This window comes from Oncorhynchus mykiss, chromosome 9 (assembly GCF_013265735.2).
Source record: "Oncorhynchus mykiss isolate Arlee chromosome 9, USDA_OmykA_1.1, whole genome shotgun sequence".
Taxonomy (NCBI): Eukaryota; Metazoa; Chordata; class Actinopteri; order Salmoniformes; family Salmonidae; genus Oncorhynchus; species Oncorhynchus mykiss.
This window is the reverse complement of record NC_048573.1, coordinates 32944394-32960343: the sequence shown is the minus strand read 5'-3', so window position 1 is coordinate 32960343 and position 15950 is coordinate 32944394. Positions and strand designations below refer to the sequence as shown.

Sequence of the window (15950 nt, the reverse complement as noted above, 5' to 3'; positions counted from 1 at the left end):
TTTTAGGTCTATCCAAAATGTTGCTAGTTCGGCGTTTACCGGAGTCAACGTTTTTGTGTGACGAATTTGAATAATTTTTTGTTCTCTAATTTTTGTGAAAATGGTTTTTAAAATATTTTTTTAGGCCTATTCAGAATGACGCTAGTTCGGCATGATCGGGGTCACCGTTTTTGGGTTACAAATATGAAAAAAAATCTGCACTTTTTTTGGAAAATGGTTTTAATAATCTTTTTTTAGGCCTATCCAGAATGTTTCTTATTCGGCATGACCAGAGTCACCATTTTTGGGTCACAATTATGAACAAAAATCTGCACTTCTTTGTGAAAATGTAATAAAAAATAAAAAAAAAGGCTTATCCCGGACAGTCGCTTCTGACAGTAGTCCCAGTTTTTGGGTCACGAATATGAAGACAAAAAAATCTGCACTTTTTTGTGAAAATGTTTTTTTAAATATGTTTTAGGCCTATCCAGAATGTCGCTAGTACCGCGTTACCGGAGTCACAGTTTTTGGGTCACGAATATGAAGAATTCTTTTTCACACTTTTTAGTGTAAATGGTTTTTTAAATATTTTTTTAGTCCTATCCAGAATGTCGCTAGTTCGTCATGACCGGAGTAAACGGCCTGCTCCTCAATCTCAGTTGCTAATATATGCATATTATTATTAGTATTGGATAGAAAACACTCTAAAGTTTCCAAAACTGTCAAAATATTGTCTGTGAGTATAACCAAACTGATATTACAGGCGAAACCCTGAGGAAAATCAAACCAGGAAGTGGCTTCTATTTTGAAAATTCCTGCCTTTGCTCCATTTAAAGGACATCAACCAGATTCATTTTCCTATCGCTTCCTCAAGGCGTCAACAGTCTTTAGACATAGTTTCAGGCTTTTATTTTGAAAAATGAGCGAGAAAGATAACATCTCGTCATTGTATGGCCGGGTGCCAGCAGCGTTTTGTATGCACAACAGAGTTTGGGCATTTCACCACTATATATCTACAATACAAAATTGATAATACAACCATACAACAATATTACGATGTACTTATGTGTAGAGTGCATGTGCTAGCGTTTGTGTGCGTATGCGTGTGTCTGTGAGTGGGTCTGTACCTGTGTGTGTGTCCCTTCACAGTCCCCACAGTCCCCACAAGGTGTATTTTTATCTGTTTTTTAAAATCTGATTCTACTGCTTGCATCAGTTTCAATATGCTTCCATGGAGTCATGGCTCTATGTAGTACTGTGCACCACCCATAGTCTGTTCTGGACTTGGGAATTGTGAAAAGACCTCTGGTGGCATGTTTTGTGGGTATGCATAGGTGTCCGATGTCACGTCCTGACCTTAGTTCCTTTTTATGTCTCTGTTTTAGTTTGGTCAGGGCGTGAGTTGGGATGGGCATTCTATGTTTTTGTTCTAGGTTTTGTATTTCTGTGTTTGGCCTGGTATGGTTCCCAATCAGAGACAGCTGGATCGTTGTCTCTGATTGAGAACCATACTTAGGTAGCCTGTTTTCCCACTATGAGGTGTGGGTAGTTATTTTCTGTTTAGTGTTTTTGTTGCACCTTGCAGAACTGTTAATTTGTTGTTTTTGTTCGAGTATTCATCTTTATTAAAAGTATTATGAATACGTACCATGCTGCACTTTGGTCCTCTTCTCCTTCTCCCAACGATTAATCGTTACATCCGAGCTGTGTGCAAGTAATTTAAACAGACAGCTCCGTGCATTCAACTTCTTACAAAAACAAGTACTGATGAAGTCAATCTCTCCTCCACTTTGAGAGATTCACATGCATATCATTAATGTTAGCTCTCCGTGTACATTTAAATGCCAGATGTGCTGCCCTGTTCTGAGCCAATTGTCATTTTCCTAATTCCCTTTGTGGCACCTGACCACTCGACTGAACAGTAGGACCTGCCTTGTTGATAGTGTTAAGGCAGAGCAAAGCTTTAGTATGAACAGACTTCTCCCTATCTTAGCTACTGTTGTATCAACATGTTTTCACCATGGCAGTTTACAACTCAGGTTTACTCCAAGTCACCTCAACTTGCTCAATTTCCACATTATTCATTACAAGATTTAGTTGAGGTTTAGGGTTTAGTGAATGATTTGTGCCAAATATCAATGCTTTTAGTTTTTGAAAAATGAAGGACAAACGTATTCCTTACCACCCATTCTGAAACAAACTGCAGCTCTTTGTTAAGTGTTCCAGGCATTTCAGTCGCTGTAGTAGCTGATGTGTATAGTGCTGAGTCATCCACATACATACATAGAAGCATATAATACCTCTGTCCTCCTGCAAAATAACATGCTGATAGATTACGGAAGAAACATACCAGTTGAATACTTAGCCACTAGATGGCAGTGTCACATAAGGAATGAAGCTCAGTAGGCCTATTGCAAAATGCACTGGCAAGGACTTAATATAAGTGTCAGCTCCGAGATGACTGGAAAATCCACTGGATATATGCAGTGAGTGACTGTCCTCACCTCACCTCACCTTCTCACAAAGTATATATTATTAGAAGAGATATAGACTGGCAGAGAGACATAAAAAGATATACAGAATTCTGTAACAGATTGCATAAACCGGGTGGTTTGACAACCAGGTTAACTCTGAAAAACCTCATCCGGTATTTTTTGTATTGACAGAAAAGCAATTGATGAGCCAATATTGTTCAAAGTTGTTCTGTTAAATGTATGTATGTGTTGGAAGAGACGGACCAGTGGCCGGAAGGGTGCTGGTACAAGCCCCAGGCCAGGCAATGAAAGTGGCAACTGAACTGTCAATCAAAGGGCTGCTGGTCTCTGGTCCCTGGTGCCATTTACTGTCATTGTATGAATGCTTATATACAAGCCCTTAAACAACAATGCAGTTTTAAGAAAAATAAGTGTTAAGTAAAAGATAGATATGTACAAAATGTAACAAATAAAACAAATAATTACACAGCAGCAGTAAAATAACAATAGCGAGGCTATTGTGGGGCGGCAGGTAGCCTAGTGGTTAGAGCGTTGGACTAGTAACCGAAAGGTTGCAAGCTCAAATCCCTTGAGCTGACAAGGTAAAAATCTGTCATTCTGCCCCTGAACAAGGCAGTTAATGCACTGTTCATAGGCTGTCATTGAAAATAAGAATGAATTCTTAACGGACTTGCCTAGTTAAATAAAGGTAAAATAAAAAAATATACAGGGTAAATATACTGGTACAAAGCCAGGGGGCACATTGGTCCCAGGTGTTGAGGGTCGGCAACAACACCTCTGCCACACTGACCCTCAACACAGGGGCCCCTCACAGGTGTGTGCTTAGTCCCCTCCTATACCTTGTGTTCACTCATGACTCCATCTCCATCAACACGTTTTCTGACGACACGACGATGGACGATGATCTCAGACGCGATGAGACAGCCTACAGGGTGGAGGTCAGAGACTTGGCAGTGTTGTGCCAGGACAACAACCTCTCCTTCAATGTCAGAAAGACCAAATAGCTGATCGTGGACTAATGGAGAAAGAGGGAAAAGCACCCATCCAGATCGACGGGGCTACAGTGGAGCCAGTAGAGAGGTAATTTGCAAATAAATTCATAAAACATCCTACAATGTGATTTTCTGGATTATTTTTTCTGATTTTGTCTGTCATAGTTGAAGTGTACCTATGATGAAAATTACAGGCCTCTCTCATCTTTTTCTAAATACTTTTTTTGCCCCACTGTAGCTCCCCTGAACCTGTAGAAACTAGTACCACCTCATTTGAAAATCCCACCTTTCGAGGGTGGGAAAACAGTTGGACAAGGAAGATGGGCTCCCGTCAAGGCTATAGTCTTTACAAAGCCAGGGAAAATGAGTCAACCTAGATTTCTGGCAACGCCGTGGCAGATAGGAACATCGTTGAGACAAGTCCAATGCCAGTGGTCACAGACGTCAGTTCAACGTCTAGTATTGATTTACATTTGGTTGAGTTGTCAACTAACATGAAATCCATTTAAAAAAAATCTGTCATTGGATTTAGGTTAAAACTTGGGTAAAAAAAAGACATGACTTTAAGTTGATGACTTTTTGCAAAACCAATTAGTTTTCCACACTTTGATTCAATGTCATCACATACATTTTTTTGGATTGAATTGTCGTGGATCCAGAAGCATGAGAGGAGCCTGTCAATAAATTATGTTAATTACACAGGACATATTTGGAGGCTGTTACTGTAATGATGAAAGGGAGCATGCTCTGTTATGTGCACTGTGAAGTGCGATTTCTGCTCTCATTGTAGTAGCCTATACCTTTCCAGTTTTAGTTTTCATGGTTTTACTGCAAGTAGCCTAAGGTGTCAATTATTATTTTCTCCAGCAGTGCAATTACTTTGGAGGAGTTGCTTCAAGCCGTGAAATCAGTCACAGGTTGCACTGTTTTGCAGCGTCTCAGAGCGAGGGTCTTTGGTGAGAGCGGTTCACTGTCGCTGTCGGACCAGTTTGTTTACCTCATTGTGCGTTGACATTGCGTCGTCAGACACATAGGCTAGACATACTAGAGCTTGAGTGCCTGAATTTAAATCATTTTTGGCCGACTGTACATGCAGATTGCGTTTAGTTTAGCATGGTCAAGCAATTGTTATAAAGGTTGTAGAGACCAAAGTGCGTGGGGAAAAAATGGAGAGAGAAACGACATCTTTGAAGCAGCAATATTGCTGCACAACTGTTATGAACGTTATCTCGTCTTTATTCTCTGTAGCGTCCCTTGCCTTTTGCATATTATTAAGTGTACAAACATCAGCGATCGCGGACAGGGTCCTGGATTTGGAAACTGGACATGGCGAGCAAATCTTTCACAGGGTCCCCAGTTTTTCTGTGGATCAGTTTAATTCATTGATTCAAGAGAGAGTGGATGAGCTCCTGTCACAGGTAAGCAAGCATCTCACGTGCACTTGCTAGCAATATGGTCAGGTTGGCAAATGACTGAACGCTTGTATGCTATGATTATTTATAAACAATATGAGTGTATTCCCTAATCGGTTTTAATCTTTAATCTACCCTCTGCTCTTCAAGGTTATGTAATTTAGCCTGATGTTTTTTATTTTTATTTACAGCGCTCCTATGAAAATTTATCGAAGGTACGGATTGCCCGACAAGTTAGCCATACTCCTGATTGCAACTGTCCCCCAGGTAAGAGCACGTTTATTAATACACCTTTACCATCACAATGTGTTATTGAGTTTGTTTAACAATAGTGATAAAGTAGCCTATCATAAGGAAGCTATCCTATTGTAAGAATGCTATCCTGTAGGCCTATCTACCTTGTGTTTAGAACAGTGTCCGCACTAGAATGCTTTCAACTACATTGTTCAAAAACATCAGTCACATTGCATAGGAGACATGAGACAACCACGGTGGTTTACATAGCCTTTACATTTATTAACCTGCATGGGGCAATGATGTATAAATACTGAGCAGTCTATTTTCAAACCATTTAATTCCTGGAGCAAATACCAGAAAATATAGTTAGCCTAATATTGAGCTCCCAAATGTGTTATTTTATGATAGGCTACAATTGCTTTTTTTCTATGCATTTCAATTATGGGATTGTTCCCAGAGGAGAGACTGGTCACTTAAGAGCATGATGTGACACTATTCTTGTCTTTCCTGGTGTGTTGATAGTTGAGGGGAGTATGAAGGATGCAGACAGCTGAATCACTGCTACAGCAAACAGAAAGAGCAGTGTTTAACAGCTATACATGGAGGCGCTGAGAAGTTGTGTGAAGAGTGGGGCAGTGTCTCAAAGTCTGCTCAGTACTCTTGCATATTTTACCCTCTGATAGGTTACATAGCCTACAGTCATGCACATGTGCTGATATTAGTCACACACAGAGCAAGGATGCAGACAACAGTAGACTAATTGTGTTCATGTAGACCATAACTATTAGTTAGCCATAAAAAGCTCATAAGTTATTTTATATTTTTGTGTAGCATCAATACAGTCTAAAGGCAGGCATATAATTGTAAAATAAAAAATAAAAAAACACATGTTCCTCAAAATAACCTACCCTACTGTCTGGTATACCACACTGTCTGTTATAAGGATTCATTTTTTCAAGGTATTTATTACACTGTATTACCTTGATAATCCAGTGAAATAACCAGTTTTCAACAGCAGATGGAAACACTTATTCTTGGAATACTGATCAAGATCACAATAATAAGGGATTATATGTGGTTATGTGCTTTTTAGGAGATTATGTTGGGATGATATTTTGTCGTATTAGGCTATTGTTTGCTGTGCCGTTAGAGTGAATGAGGAACATGAATGATGGATGGCTCTGCAACATGGGTCACGTTATTATTAAGTGCACTTTTGTCCATCAGTCATATCTTACACATGTTCATGATCAAGAAACTCAACCAGGAGGATATATTAGATGAGGTAGTCTGACTATTCATTGTTGAGCTTTGCTCCTAGAGACCCACATGATGTACACGCTTTTGTTCCAACCATCTACTCATACACCTATTCAATTAATGAAGAGTTCGATGATTAGTTGAATTGGAAGTATTTTAGTGTAAAGAACATCACACTGCTGGCTAGTGATTACCACTTCCTCCACTTCCGCCACGCAAACACACGTGACCACCTTACCCAGTCGCACAATCGAAAAGTGTGGACACATCCCCATGTGCTACACTAGGCTAGAACAAAAGCTTGTACACAAGGATTTCACCGTCATTATCATATGAAGACATCATTGGAAATATTTCAAGGGTTGTAAGAGTATGGTATGGTGCAGTGTTGTACATTCTATAGCAAGTCCAGCTTTCACCATACTATTGCCAATGCTTGCTTGGAAAGCCTAGTTTTTAAACCAAGTACCTCCTTTCTCTATCTGAATGGATTCACTCAACGTAATCCTTGCTGTGGCCACAGCCTGTGGCTTAGGCACAGAACCGTAATGTCTTTTTCACAGTCTGCCAGAGTTGATGGAGCTGAACCTCAGACATAGGGATGAGCCATAGCTTCAGGATATTCTCCAGGTTGGCACTTCCCATTGCAAAACATTTCAGGTTTAGCACACAAAGTAATCTGTGTTTAAAGTGGAACTGATAGTGTTTTAACCACTTTCCAGATATGAAACAATAGGCAATCATAATTTCTGTAAAAAAAATATGAAATTCCTAGTTTATGCTACAAAACCAACTTTATAAGAGGTTTTAAAAATAGGTTCCATATTTGACTCAACGAATCCATGATGTACACTAAGGCATTGTTGGCAGAATAGATGGATGCAGTTCAATGCATGATTAATATAATTCATCAATACATTTCTGGTTAGTCAAAAAAGTATTGCTATCAGGTTGTAAATCACAGCTGGCTTGGTACATCATTTGCTGCTTCCATTCGGGATGCACTGTTTTAGTTTCAGTGACTCAATATTCTGGACAAAAATGGACGAAGGCTGGGAATGTCAATACAATCAAACTAGCAAGGGAAATTATCAAAAGTCATTCATAACGTGGCTAATAGGCTAGCGTATCTATTTATATAGCAAGCTAAAAACACGGAGCCTAACGTTAGCTAGATAGTTAGCTAGCTGCTAGGAGGATGTAATTTCATGCCATTGGAGCAGTGGGTGAGTGACTGACTTTTCCCCCTCATATCGTTTTTCGGTGGCTATACACAGCTAGAGATGTAGCTGTCATTTGGTTGGCTAGCAAGAACTTGAACGATTGTAATTGTTAGCATATCTTTTGCATTTGCAAATTCAGAACAACTGATGAATTTACGAATGCGCAACACCCTCTGAATATGACTGGTGTCAGTAAACTTAGACACATTTTTTTTATAATTAGTCAAGAACGCTCTAGATAACATTTGAACAGCCTAACCAGCTCTGCTACGGCGAGTAAAATGATCAGAGTGAGGTGTTCTCTCATTTGTGTCTGGAAGTAGCTAGCTAGCAAGCTAGCCAACTTTAACCAGTAAGCTTTGGTGCTTCGTTGGGACCAATATGCATTGGCAGGCAAGCTGCAGAAGGATGAGGAGGCTACAATTCCCCATTGTTTATCAGTGGAATTTTGATGGCAAATGGCTTGTTTGTATAAATGCCTACTGTTGATTGGCTATAGCAAATCGGTCTGTGTAGATGTTTTTATTCAGTTTTATTTACTGCAGTGTCTACTAATTGTCCAAACACATGGCCGCTTTCCCACTCTATATTGCTATACAATTTTCACAAATGCCTTACAATGCTAGGGAATTACGTATACTAAGAATTTATGAAAACGTGAAAATGACTATATCTAAGTGGTCGCTTGTCAGATTTAAAAAAAAAATGTTGTTCTTCCTGGGAGTGAAAATGAACAGATTTTAATAAGATTTCATGTTGCTAAAATGCTGTCAGTTCCACTGTAAATGCAACAAAGAGATTGCTAACAATAGTGCGCTGCAATAAAAGACACAGTTACACTCACCAGATGATGATGATCATTTTAAACTTCTTGTTGAAAGTCATTCTTGAAAGGGGAGAAACTAACAAATGAGCAACAACATCGTCTTTGATAACACCTGCTGCAGCCACTGCAAACTAGCCGTCGACAAAAGCTAGCTAGCTAGACCATGGGAAAACTTCTACTTGCTATTCAAGAAGGAAAAAGTTTACATATGTTTTTGTTAAAAAACGTTCCCACCCATTAAGTCAAATTGTGAATGGTTAATTGCACTGTCACTCCAAAATGTTGCCCTAATACCGTTGAATGGCAGATGCATTTATCTAGCTTCGGATGGCCTAGCCAATGGCTGACTTAGCTAGCTAGATTTACCTCCCCAGAGACCAGCAAATAAATGTTTTTTTCTTCAGTATTAACCCTTTCTTTTACAACAAAATCTGAAGAAATTAAATCAGAAAATCATTGAAAATAATATCATTATCATCATTATTTTATAAATCCTTAGCCCTTCTCTGAAGGCCCCTTAGCCCTTCATAGAAGGCCCATTTTTCCCACTGTGTTTGGGTTAGTAATAATTTGTAGTGTTGCCATATTTTCCCTCAGCACACTATTTTGAATGTCTAAAGAATCCATGTGTTGTTCTGAAATATGAACACAGAAATACTGGACATTTTGAACTCTGGACATATTGGACATTTTGGTGATTTGGCAAAATTACTACAATCATGGTCTTGGACTCGCATTTTCCTGGTTTTGATCTTGATTCGGTCTCGATTTGCTTCGGTCTTGCATTGTATATTCACACCCCACCTCTCTCAATCCCCCTCGACACCCCCTTTAAGTTACGCTTCAGAAACCTTGGCAGCCAAACGCATGCCAAAGGCCTTAGGGAAAAGAACAACAGCATATAATATGAATGTGTGGTGTATGACTGTTTTTTCAGTCTTGCTTGTCAATGAAAGGGGTCAACGAAAGGGCATAATGCTGCTTTAGCGCAACTCTGAAATTGATCATTACAGAAATTTGTTATCACTCTGCGTGTTTCACTCATCTGTTATCGCACAGTAAAGCCTGCTGTATTTTGCAGTGGCAGTAGCAACACACAAGGCTACACAGACACATGCCCAACATGTCAAACAGCCAGAGGAATCGCTCCCTCTCAACTCTCTGTGATGGGATTGGGTTACAAGCTAGTGCTTTTCCCTCCAGACTCTCACAACCAGATGGCCTGATCGTTTGCATTTTACCAATCTTCTTAGACATCAGCAGCAACTACTAAAACAGGTCATTAATAAGTGGCAGGTCAGATTGAGCCATCTGTGTGGTTTGACACTGGGAGGTGCATGCATGCATGCATGCATTGGCTGAGTAATTACTGAGTGCAAGGTAAAGCTAAGCAGACTCCCAGCTAGCCACAGAGACAGCTGCTTCTCATTAGCAGTAGGGCCTGGAGACATGTGCTGGAGTCTGGGACCACAGTGGGGGAGCCATCCTGGACTGCAGTCTATAGTGGTGCCCTCTTTTTATACTGTGGTCTGTCTGTGTGTGTGTGGATCTGCATGCGAAATGGAGGGACAGACACAATGAGAGATAAAATAAACATTAAGAGCATTCCCTCAGGTTAGAGAGGAAGAAAATGCTGATGGCATGACTTATGAGCAATGTCACAATGCCAGGCTGCACTGAAAATGTAAGCACTGTGCACTGTACAACTGTTCCCTGTAAATGTACAGGATTATACTGTAAACTGTATGTTTTACAGTGAAGTTCTCCCTGAAATTAAAACAGTACATTTGTACATAAAACACATTTAAATCAAATTAGTAACAACATTAACCACAGCATTAATCACAAATTAGTAACCAAATTAACCACAGCATTGACAATAGAAGTAACAACAGTTAACACATACAGTGCTTTCAGAAAGTATTTCACACCCCTTAACCTTTTCCACATTTTGTGTTACAAAGTGGGATTACAATTGATTTAATTGTCATTTTTGTTGTCAACGATCTAGACAAAATGCTGTGTAATGTAAAAAATAAATAAAACACTAACATGTCTTGATTAGATACAATTGAAGTCGGAAGTTTACATACACATTAGCCAAATACATTTAAACTCAGTTTTTCACAATTCCTGACATTTAATCAGAGTAAAAATTCCCTGTCTTAGGTCACTTTATTTTAAGAATGTGAGATGTCAGAATAATTGTAGAGAGAATTATTTATTTTATTTTTTATTTGATTTCTTTCATCACGTTCCCAGTGGGTCAGAAGTTTACATACACTCAATTAGTATTTGGTAGCATTGCCTTTAAATGGTTTAACATGGGTCAAACGTTTTGGGTAGCCTTCCACAAGCTTCCCACAATAAGCCCATTCCTCCTGACAGAGCTAATGTAACTGAGTCAGGTTTGTAGGACTCCTTGCTTGCACACACTTTTTCAGTTCTGCCCACAAATTTACTATGGGATTGAGGTCAGGGCTTTTGTGATGGCCACACCAATACCTTGACTTGGTTGTCCTTAAGCTATTTTGCCACAACTTTGGAAGTATGCTTGGGGTCATTGTCCATTTGGAAGACCCATTTGCAACCAAGCAAACCATAGTCTGGCTTTTTATGGTGGTTTTGGAGCAGTGGCTTCTTCCTGGCTGAGCGACCTTTCAGGTTATGTCGATATAGGACTCGTTTTACTGTGGATATAGATACTTTTGTACCTGTTTCCTCCAGCATCTTCAGAAGGTCCTTTGATGTTGTTCTGGGATTGATTTGCACTTTTCGTACCAAAGTACGTCCATCTCCAGGAGACAGTACCTTCAGGTGTTTGGAAATTGCTCCCAAGGATGAACCAGACATATGGAGGTCTACAATTTCTTTTCTGAGGTCTTGGCTGATTTCTTTTGATTTTCCTATGATGTCAAGCAAAGAGGCACTGAGTTTGAAGTTAGGCCTTGAAATACATCTACAGGTACACCTCAAATTGATTCAAATGATGTCAGTTAGCCTATCAGAAGCTTCTAAAGCCATAACATCATTTTCTGGAATTTTCCAAGCTGTTTAAAGACACAGTCAATTTAGTGTATGTAAACTTCTGACCCACTGGCATTGTGATACAGTGAATTCCAAGTGAAATAATCTGTCTGTAAACAATTGTTGGAAAAATGACTTGTGTCCTAACTGATGTCCTAACTGACTTGCCAAAACTATAATTTGTGAACGAGACATTTTTGGAGTGGTTGAAAAACGAGTTTTAATGACTTAAATGTATGTACACTTCCGACTTCAAATGTTTACAGACACTGAAGCTACACCTCGTAATCAGGACCTATTTTGATAACAAGATCGGTATTGAACGGACATTATATATTTTTCTTCAACTGAATTAGAGACAGTTGAAGCTTAACTAAAGTAGGCAGACAATTTACTTGAATTGGTTTAGACAAAGATGTTGTTAGGGTTCAAACCTCTGATTTCTGACTTTTAAAAATGGTACTATTTTAGGCTAAAAATGTTGACCTTATTGCAGTGACGCTCACCATCCAACCCAACCGGCCTAGTGGTTAGAGCCTTGAGCCAGTAACCTAAAGTTTGCTGGATCGAATCCCTGAGCTGACAAGGTATAAATCTGTCATTCTGCCCCCTGAGCAAGGCAGTTAACCCACTGTTCCTCGGGTGCCGTGGATGTCGATTAAAGCCCCCCGCACCTCTCTGATTCAGAGGGGTTGGGTTAAATGTGGAAGACACATTTCAGTTGAAGGCATTCAGTTGTACCCCTTTCCCCTATACAAATGGTGAGTGAAAGGTCTGAATACTTATGTGAATGTTATATATTATTTTTAATACATTTTTGCTTTGTCATTATGGGATATTGTGTATAGATTTGATGAGGGAAAACAACGATTTAATCCATTTTAGAATAAGGCTGTAATGTAACAAAATGTGGAAGAAGTCGAGGGGTCTGAATACTTTCCTAATGCACTGTAATTCTCAGTATCAATCACAGGAGATGTATCTTATAGATAGGCAAGGCTGGTTCACATACAGGGAGTATGCAACCCCCATGGACACCTCTAATCCAGTCTGTTTGCCATGTACAGAGAAAGTTGTTGAAACACAAAACTTGTCTTTGCGAAGAGGTTGGTCAAGTAACATCCGATATTGACGTACTGGAATATAAAAAATATTAATATGGTAGCTGGTTAGGGGTGTTGCAGCTCAAACTCATGCCAGACAGATGATTGGCACAGCTCAAGACCCCACTGAGGCTCCTGGGACAGAGATAAAACAGAAAAGAGTGTGTGAAATCTGGGCATCTCTGGGTAACCCTTCTTGACATTTTCAAACGGCGGCACGTAAACAAGGCTGCCTACCACAAGAGCCACACTGTTGAGAATGTCAATATTTGCACACCATTTCAAAGCCGCCCATGTTTTGTATCACTCACTGCATCGAGTGGAGGGGGGTTGTCCACCTGCAACGTCTTAGATGTCAAGGACGCATGGTGGCATTGGCGTTTGGCATGTCTCCCTGTCTCTCAAGAATTTGTGGAAAAACACTTGGTTTTGATTAGAGATGGTCCAAGATTTCCATCAACATCGTCTCGCATGTGGTACTCCAGCCCTGCTCTCGTCTATCCCCAAAGCCATCCTCAGAATGGGCCTCCAAAACATGAAAACGTCTGGACTTAGTCATAGTGAATTTTAAGTCCAAACAACCGGAGTCTAAACAGGATGTTTTGGGGTAAATTTTCTGTGGATAGTAAAGAATGGACAGACTCAACCTCTCTTCAGAGGGCAAAGAGGAGGGCAGATTGAAAAGTAAGAAAAGTACATAAGGGATAAAGGGCTATGATAAATATTGCTAGTAACTAATTCCCGACATAAAGAACCTAAGAGTATCTGATAACCCTTACGGAAGCAAAACAAAGACCAAGCAAAAAGGATCTTATGGGCCCACCACTCTATTGCAGCAGAGCTCAAGACCTAGTGGTAAATAATCCCAGTGGGGGGCTAGTGCCCGTCTTTCCTGTGTCGCACTGTTTTAGTATCTTTTTATAACCTCCTTCCTTCCTCCTTACACTCCACATTATTCTGAGTGCCCAGGCACACTGGGGAGTGAGGAAGTCAGCATGGTTTATTAAGTGAATGTGGCACACCACCCATGTCATTGAGCACAACAGAGTCTATTTGAAAAATTGACACTTAAAAATAGTACCAAGCCAGCGACTGTCTGGAACGACCAGTGGTAACAAGGCCTCCAGCTGTGATTCACAGTTTTTTTTATGGCTAAGGACTTCTGCTGCTAGATCTGCTGAGGTAAAGGCCCAGTTAATTTCATATGCCACCTCAGCTTCAAAAATAATGTACCAGCTATTGACCACATATCTCTACCAAGTATCAAGTATCTCCTGGTATACTTGAGCTGATATGCTAGACAATCTGAAGGATTTAACAACATTTAGCAATAATTTAATGAAGGATTAACATGGCACTTGTCTGATGCATCTGGGCCTCAGCCAAGATAGTGGATTAACACCCATGCCTTGAGATGGGGTGAATAGGAGATTGATATCCAGCATAAGGCCACATGTCGAGGTGGCTCAAGGCTTGAAGGAAGTCTAGTTGAATGGAAGTGTGTTTCAGCTGGCTGTAGCCTAAACTGGTATCTACTATCCTGTCTGATATGGAAAGGAGCATATTTTTGTTAGACTATTATATTCCACTCTTGAGAACATTTGAATAATTATTATTATTATTATTTTGTCATAATCTGCTTTTTTTTTTTTTATTGACTAAAGGCAGTTGCCTTTTTCTAGATTGAATGGAGCCCACTGCTTTGGCTATATAGCCACAGAAATCTGATTAGTTGTCCCCAAGATATCGTATTTTCATAGTTAATGTGGTGGTACCATAAATCCAGGCTCTTTTAGGCAGCTTGTGAGTAATTGCAGCTAGTGGAGGTTCCTTTAGAGAACAAAAGGCATCTCAATACTCCTGTAGTGATATGATATTCTGTGATGTGCACAGGAAGCTTTTCTTGGATGGCAGGTTTGTTAAACAGTGCTGACCATCATGAGGTCAAATGCATCAAGTCAAAATGAGGCCAGAGAGTGACTGTGCCTAGTTTACCATCACACAAAGGAAGGCTTCATATGGAGAATGCCCTGGCCCCTAGTGTGTACTGAATACGAGAGTATCATTCTTTAATAATATATAAATATATAATTCTTTAATGATAAATTATGATCATGTTACTCACCAGCACTTGTTGCCAGCTCTTGATAAACGAAAAGCTGATGCATTTAATGCCTAAATGGTAAAACAACAGCCTCTGCGAGTCTTTGGTCAGTGTCATAGTTTTGTGGTTTGAGAGTGAGGGTTAGAAGGCACTGTGTCAGCTCCAGATTCAACTGAGCCGAGATCACTGCATATGGTTATAAGTGGCACTATGCCACCAGGCTAGTCGCTCATGTTGACAAGCCGGCAGGCAGACAGGCAGAATCGCCCCCAGCCGTCTGGTACAGGGACAGGAGACAGATGGACGGCCATCTTTGAAGAGGTCTCCCTGAGCCCATCCATCAATCGTCACCTTTCTGAGCCAGGGAGGCTGCTGGGAGATGCCACAGATACCACCCAAAAGTCAATAATGACAACAAGAGGGGAGCTGGGATTTGGAGGCTACTCTTTATGGTTGGGTGCACTCAGAGTGGACAAGGCCTTTTATAATAGCAATCCAGGCAGCTGAACAACATTTCAACATTTAGTCAGAAGTAGAAAATGGGACATCATGAGGTTTTCTGGCCATCTGTTGAAATGAGTCCCTATGAGCTCATATTAAAAATGATATCCTAACATTATATCCTAACATTGAGACAGGAGATACATATGCTCCAGATATTTTAAATCAAAATAATTTTTATAAGAAAGAAGTACATTTCAGCAATACATATTTGGAATATCATGTTCATACATCACTTGTGAAATACAGCAATGTAGATGTATCAATCATAACTGTTTTACATCTCTGGTGGTGTTGGCGAGGTGACAGCGTGGGTGGAGAGATTACGCTTCAGATTACTTGAAGTACTTTGCACGGACCCTGGAAATCTCACCATACCAGGTCACTTCAAAAGCACATTTAAACACTAGAGAGAAAATATACTTTTAGAATCGAGTAAAACAACGTCATTTTTGCAAAGTGAATTTCAGGAGTGGTATTCAACGAAAAAGGTATGACAGAGTGCATTCGGAAAGTATGCATTCCCTTTTTCCACATTTTGTTTCATTATAGCCTTATTCTAAAAATGTATTAAAAAAAATGTTCCTCATCAATCTACATACAATACCACATAATGACAAAGTGAAAACAGGTTTGGAATTGGTTAGAAACATTTGCAAATGGATTAAAAATAAAAAACATACCTTATTTACATAAGTATTCAGACCCTTTGCTGTTAGACTCAAAATTGAGCTCAAGTGCATCCTGTTTCCATTGATCATCCTTGATGTTTCTACAATTCGATTGGAGTC

The 15950-nt window shown here is 39.8% G+C and overlaps 1 protein-coding gene across 29 annotated transcripts in view; it reads left to right on the top strand.

The window, feature by feature from the left end:
- The first annotated feature begins 4269 nt into the window (after positions 1-4269).
- The window catches only part of LOC110531933 (collagen alpha-1(XXV) chain), a 356708-nt gene continuing 345027 nt past the window's right edge, over positions 4270-15950 (top strand). For 8 of the 29 annotated variants that reach the window (XM_036987818.1, XM_036987812.1, XM_021615437.2 and 5 more), the window contains exons 1-2: positions 4272-4884; positions 5070-5145. In XM_036987818.1, coding sequence (XP_036843713.1) covers positions 4633-4884; positions 5070-5145 — 328 coding nt within the window. In that variant the 5' untranslated portion in view covers positions 4272-4632. Of the gene's footprint in view, positions 4885-5069; positions 5146-15950 lie in introns of all 29 variants that reach the window. The other 21 variants (XM_036987809.1, XM_036987813.1, XM_036987807.1 and 18 more) reach the window with 4 other exon arrangements.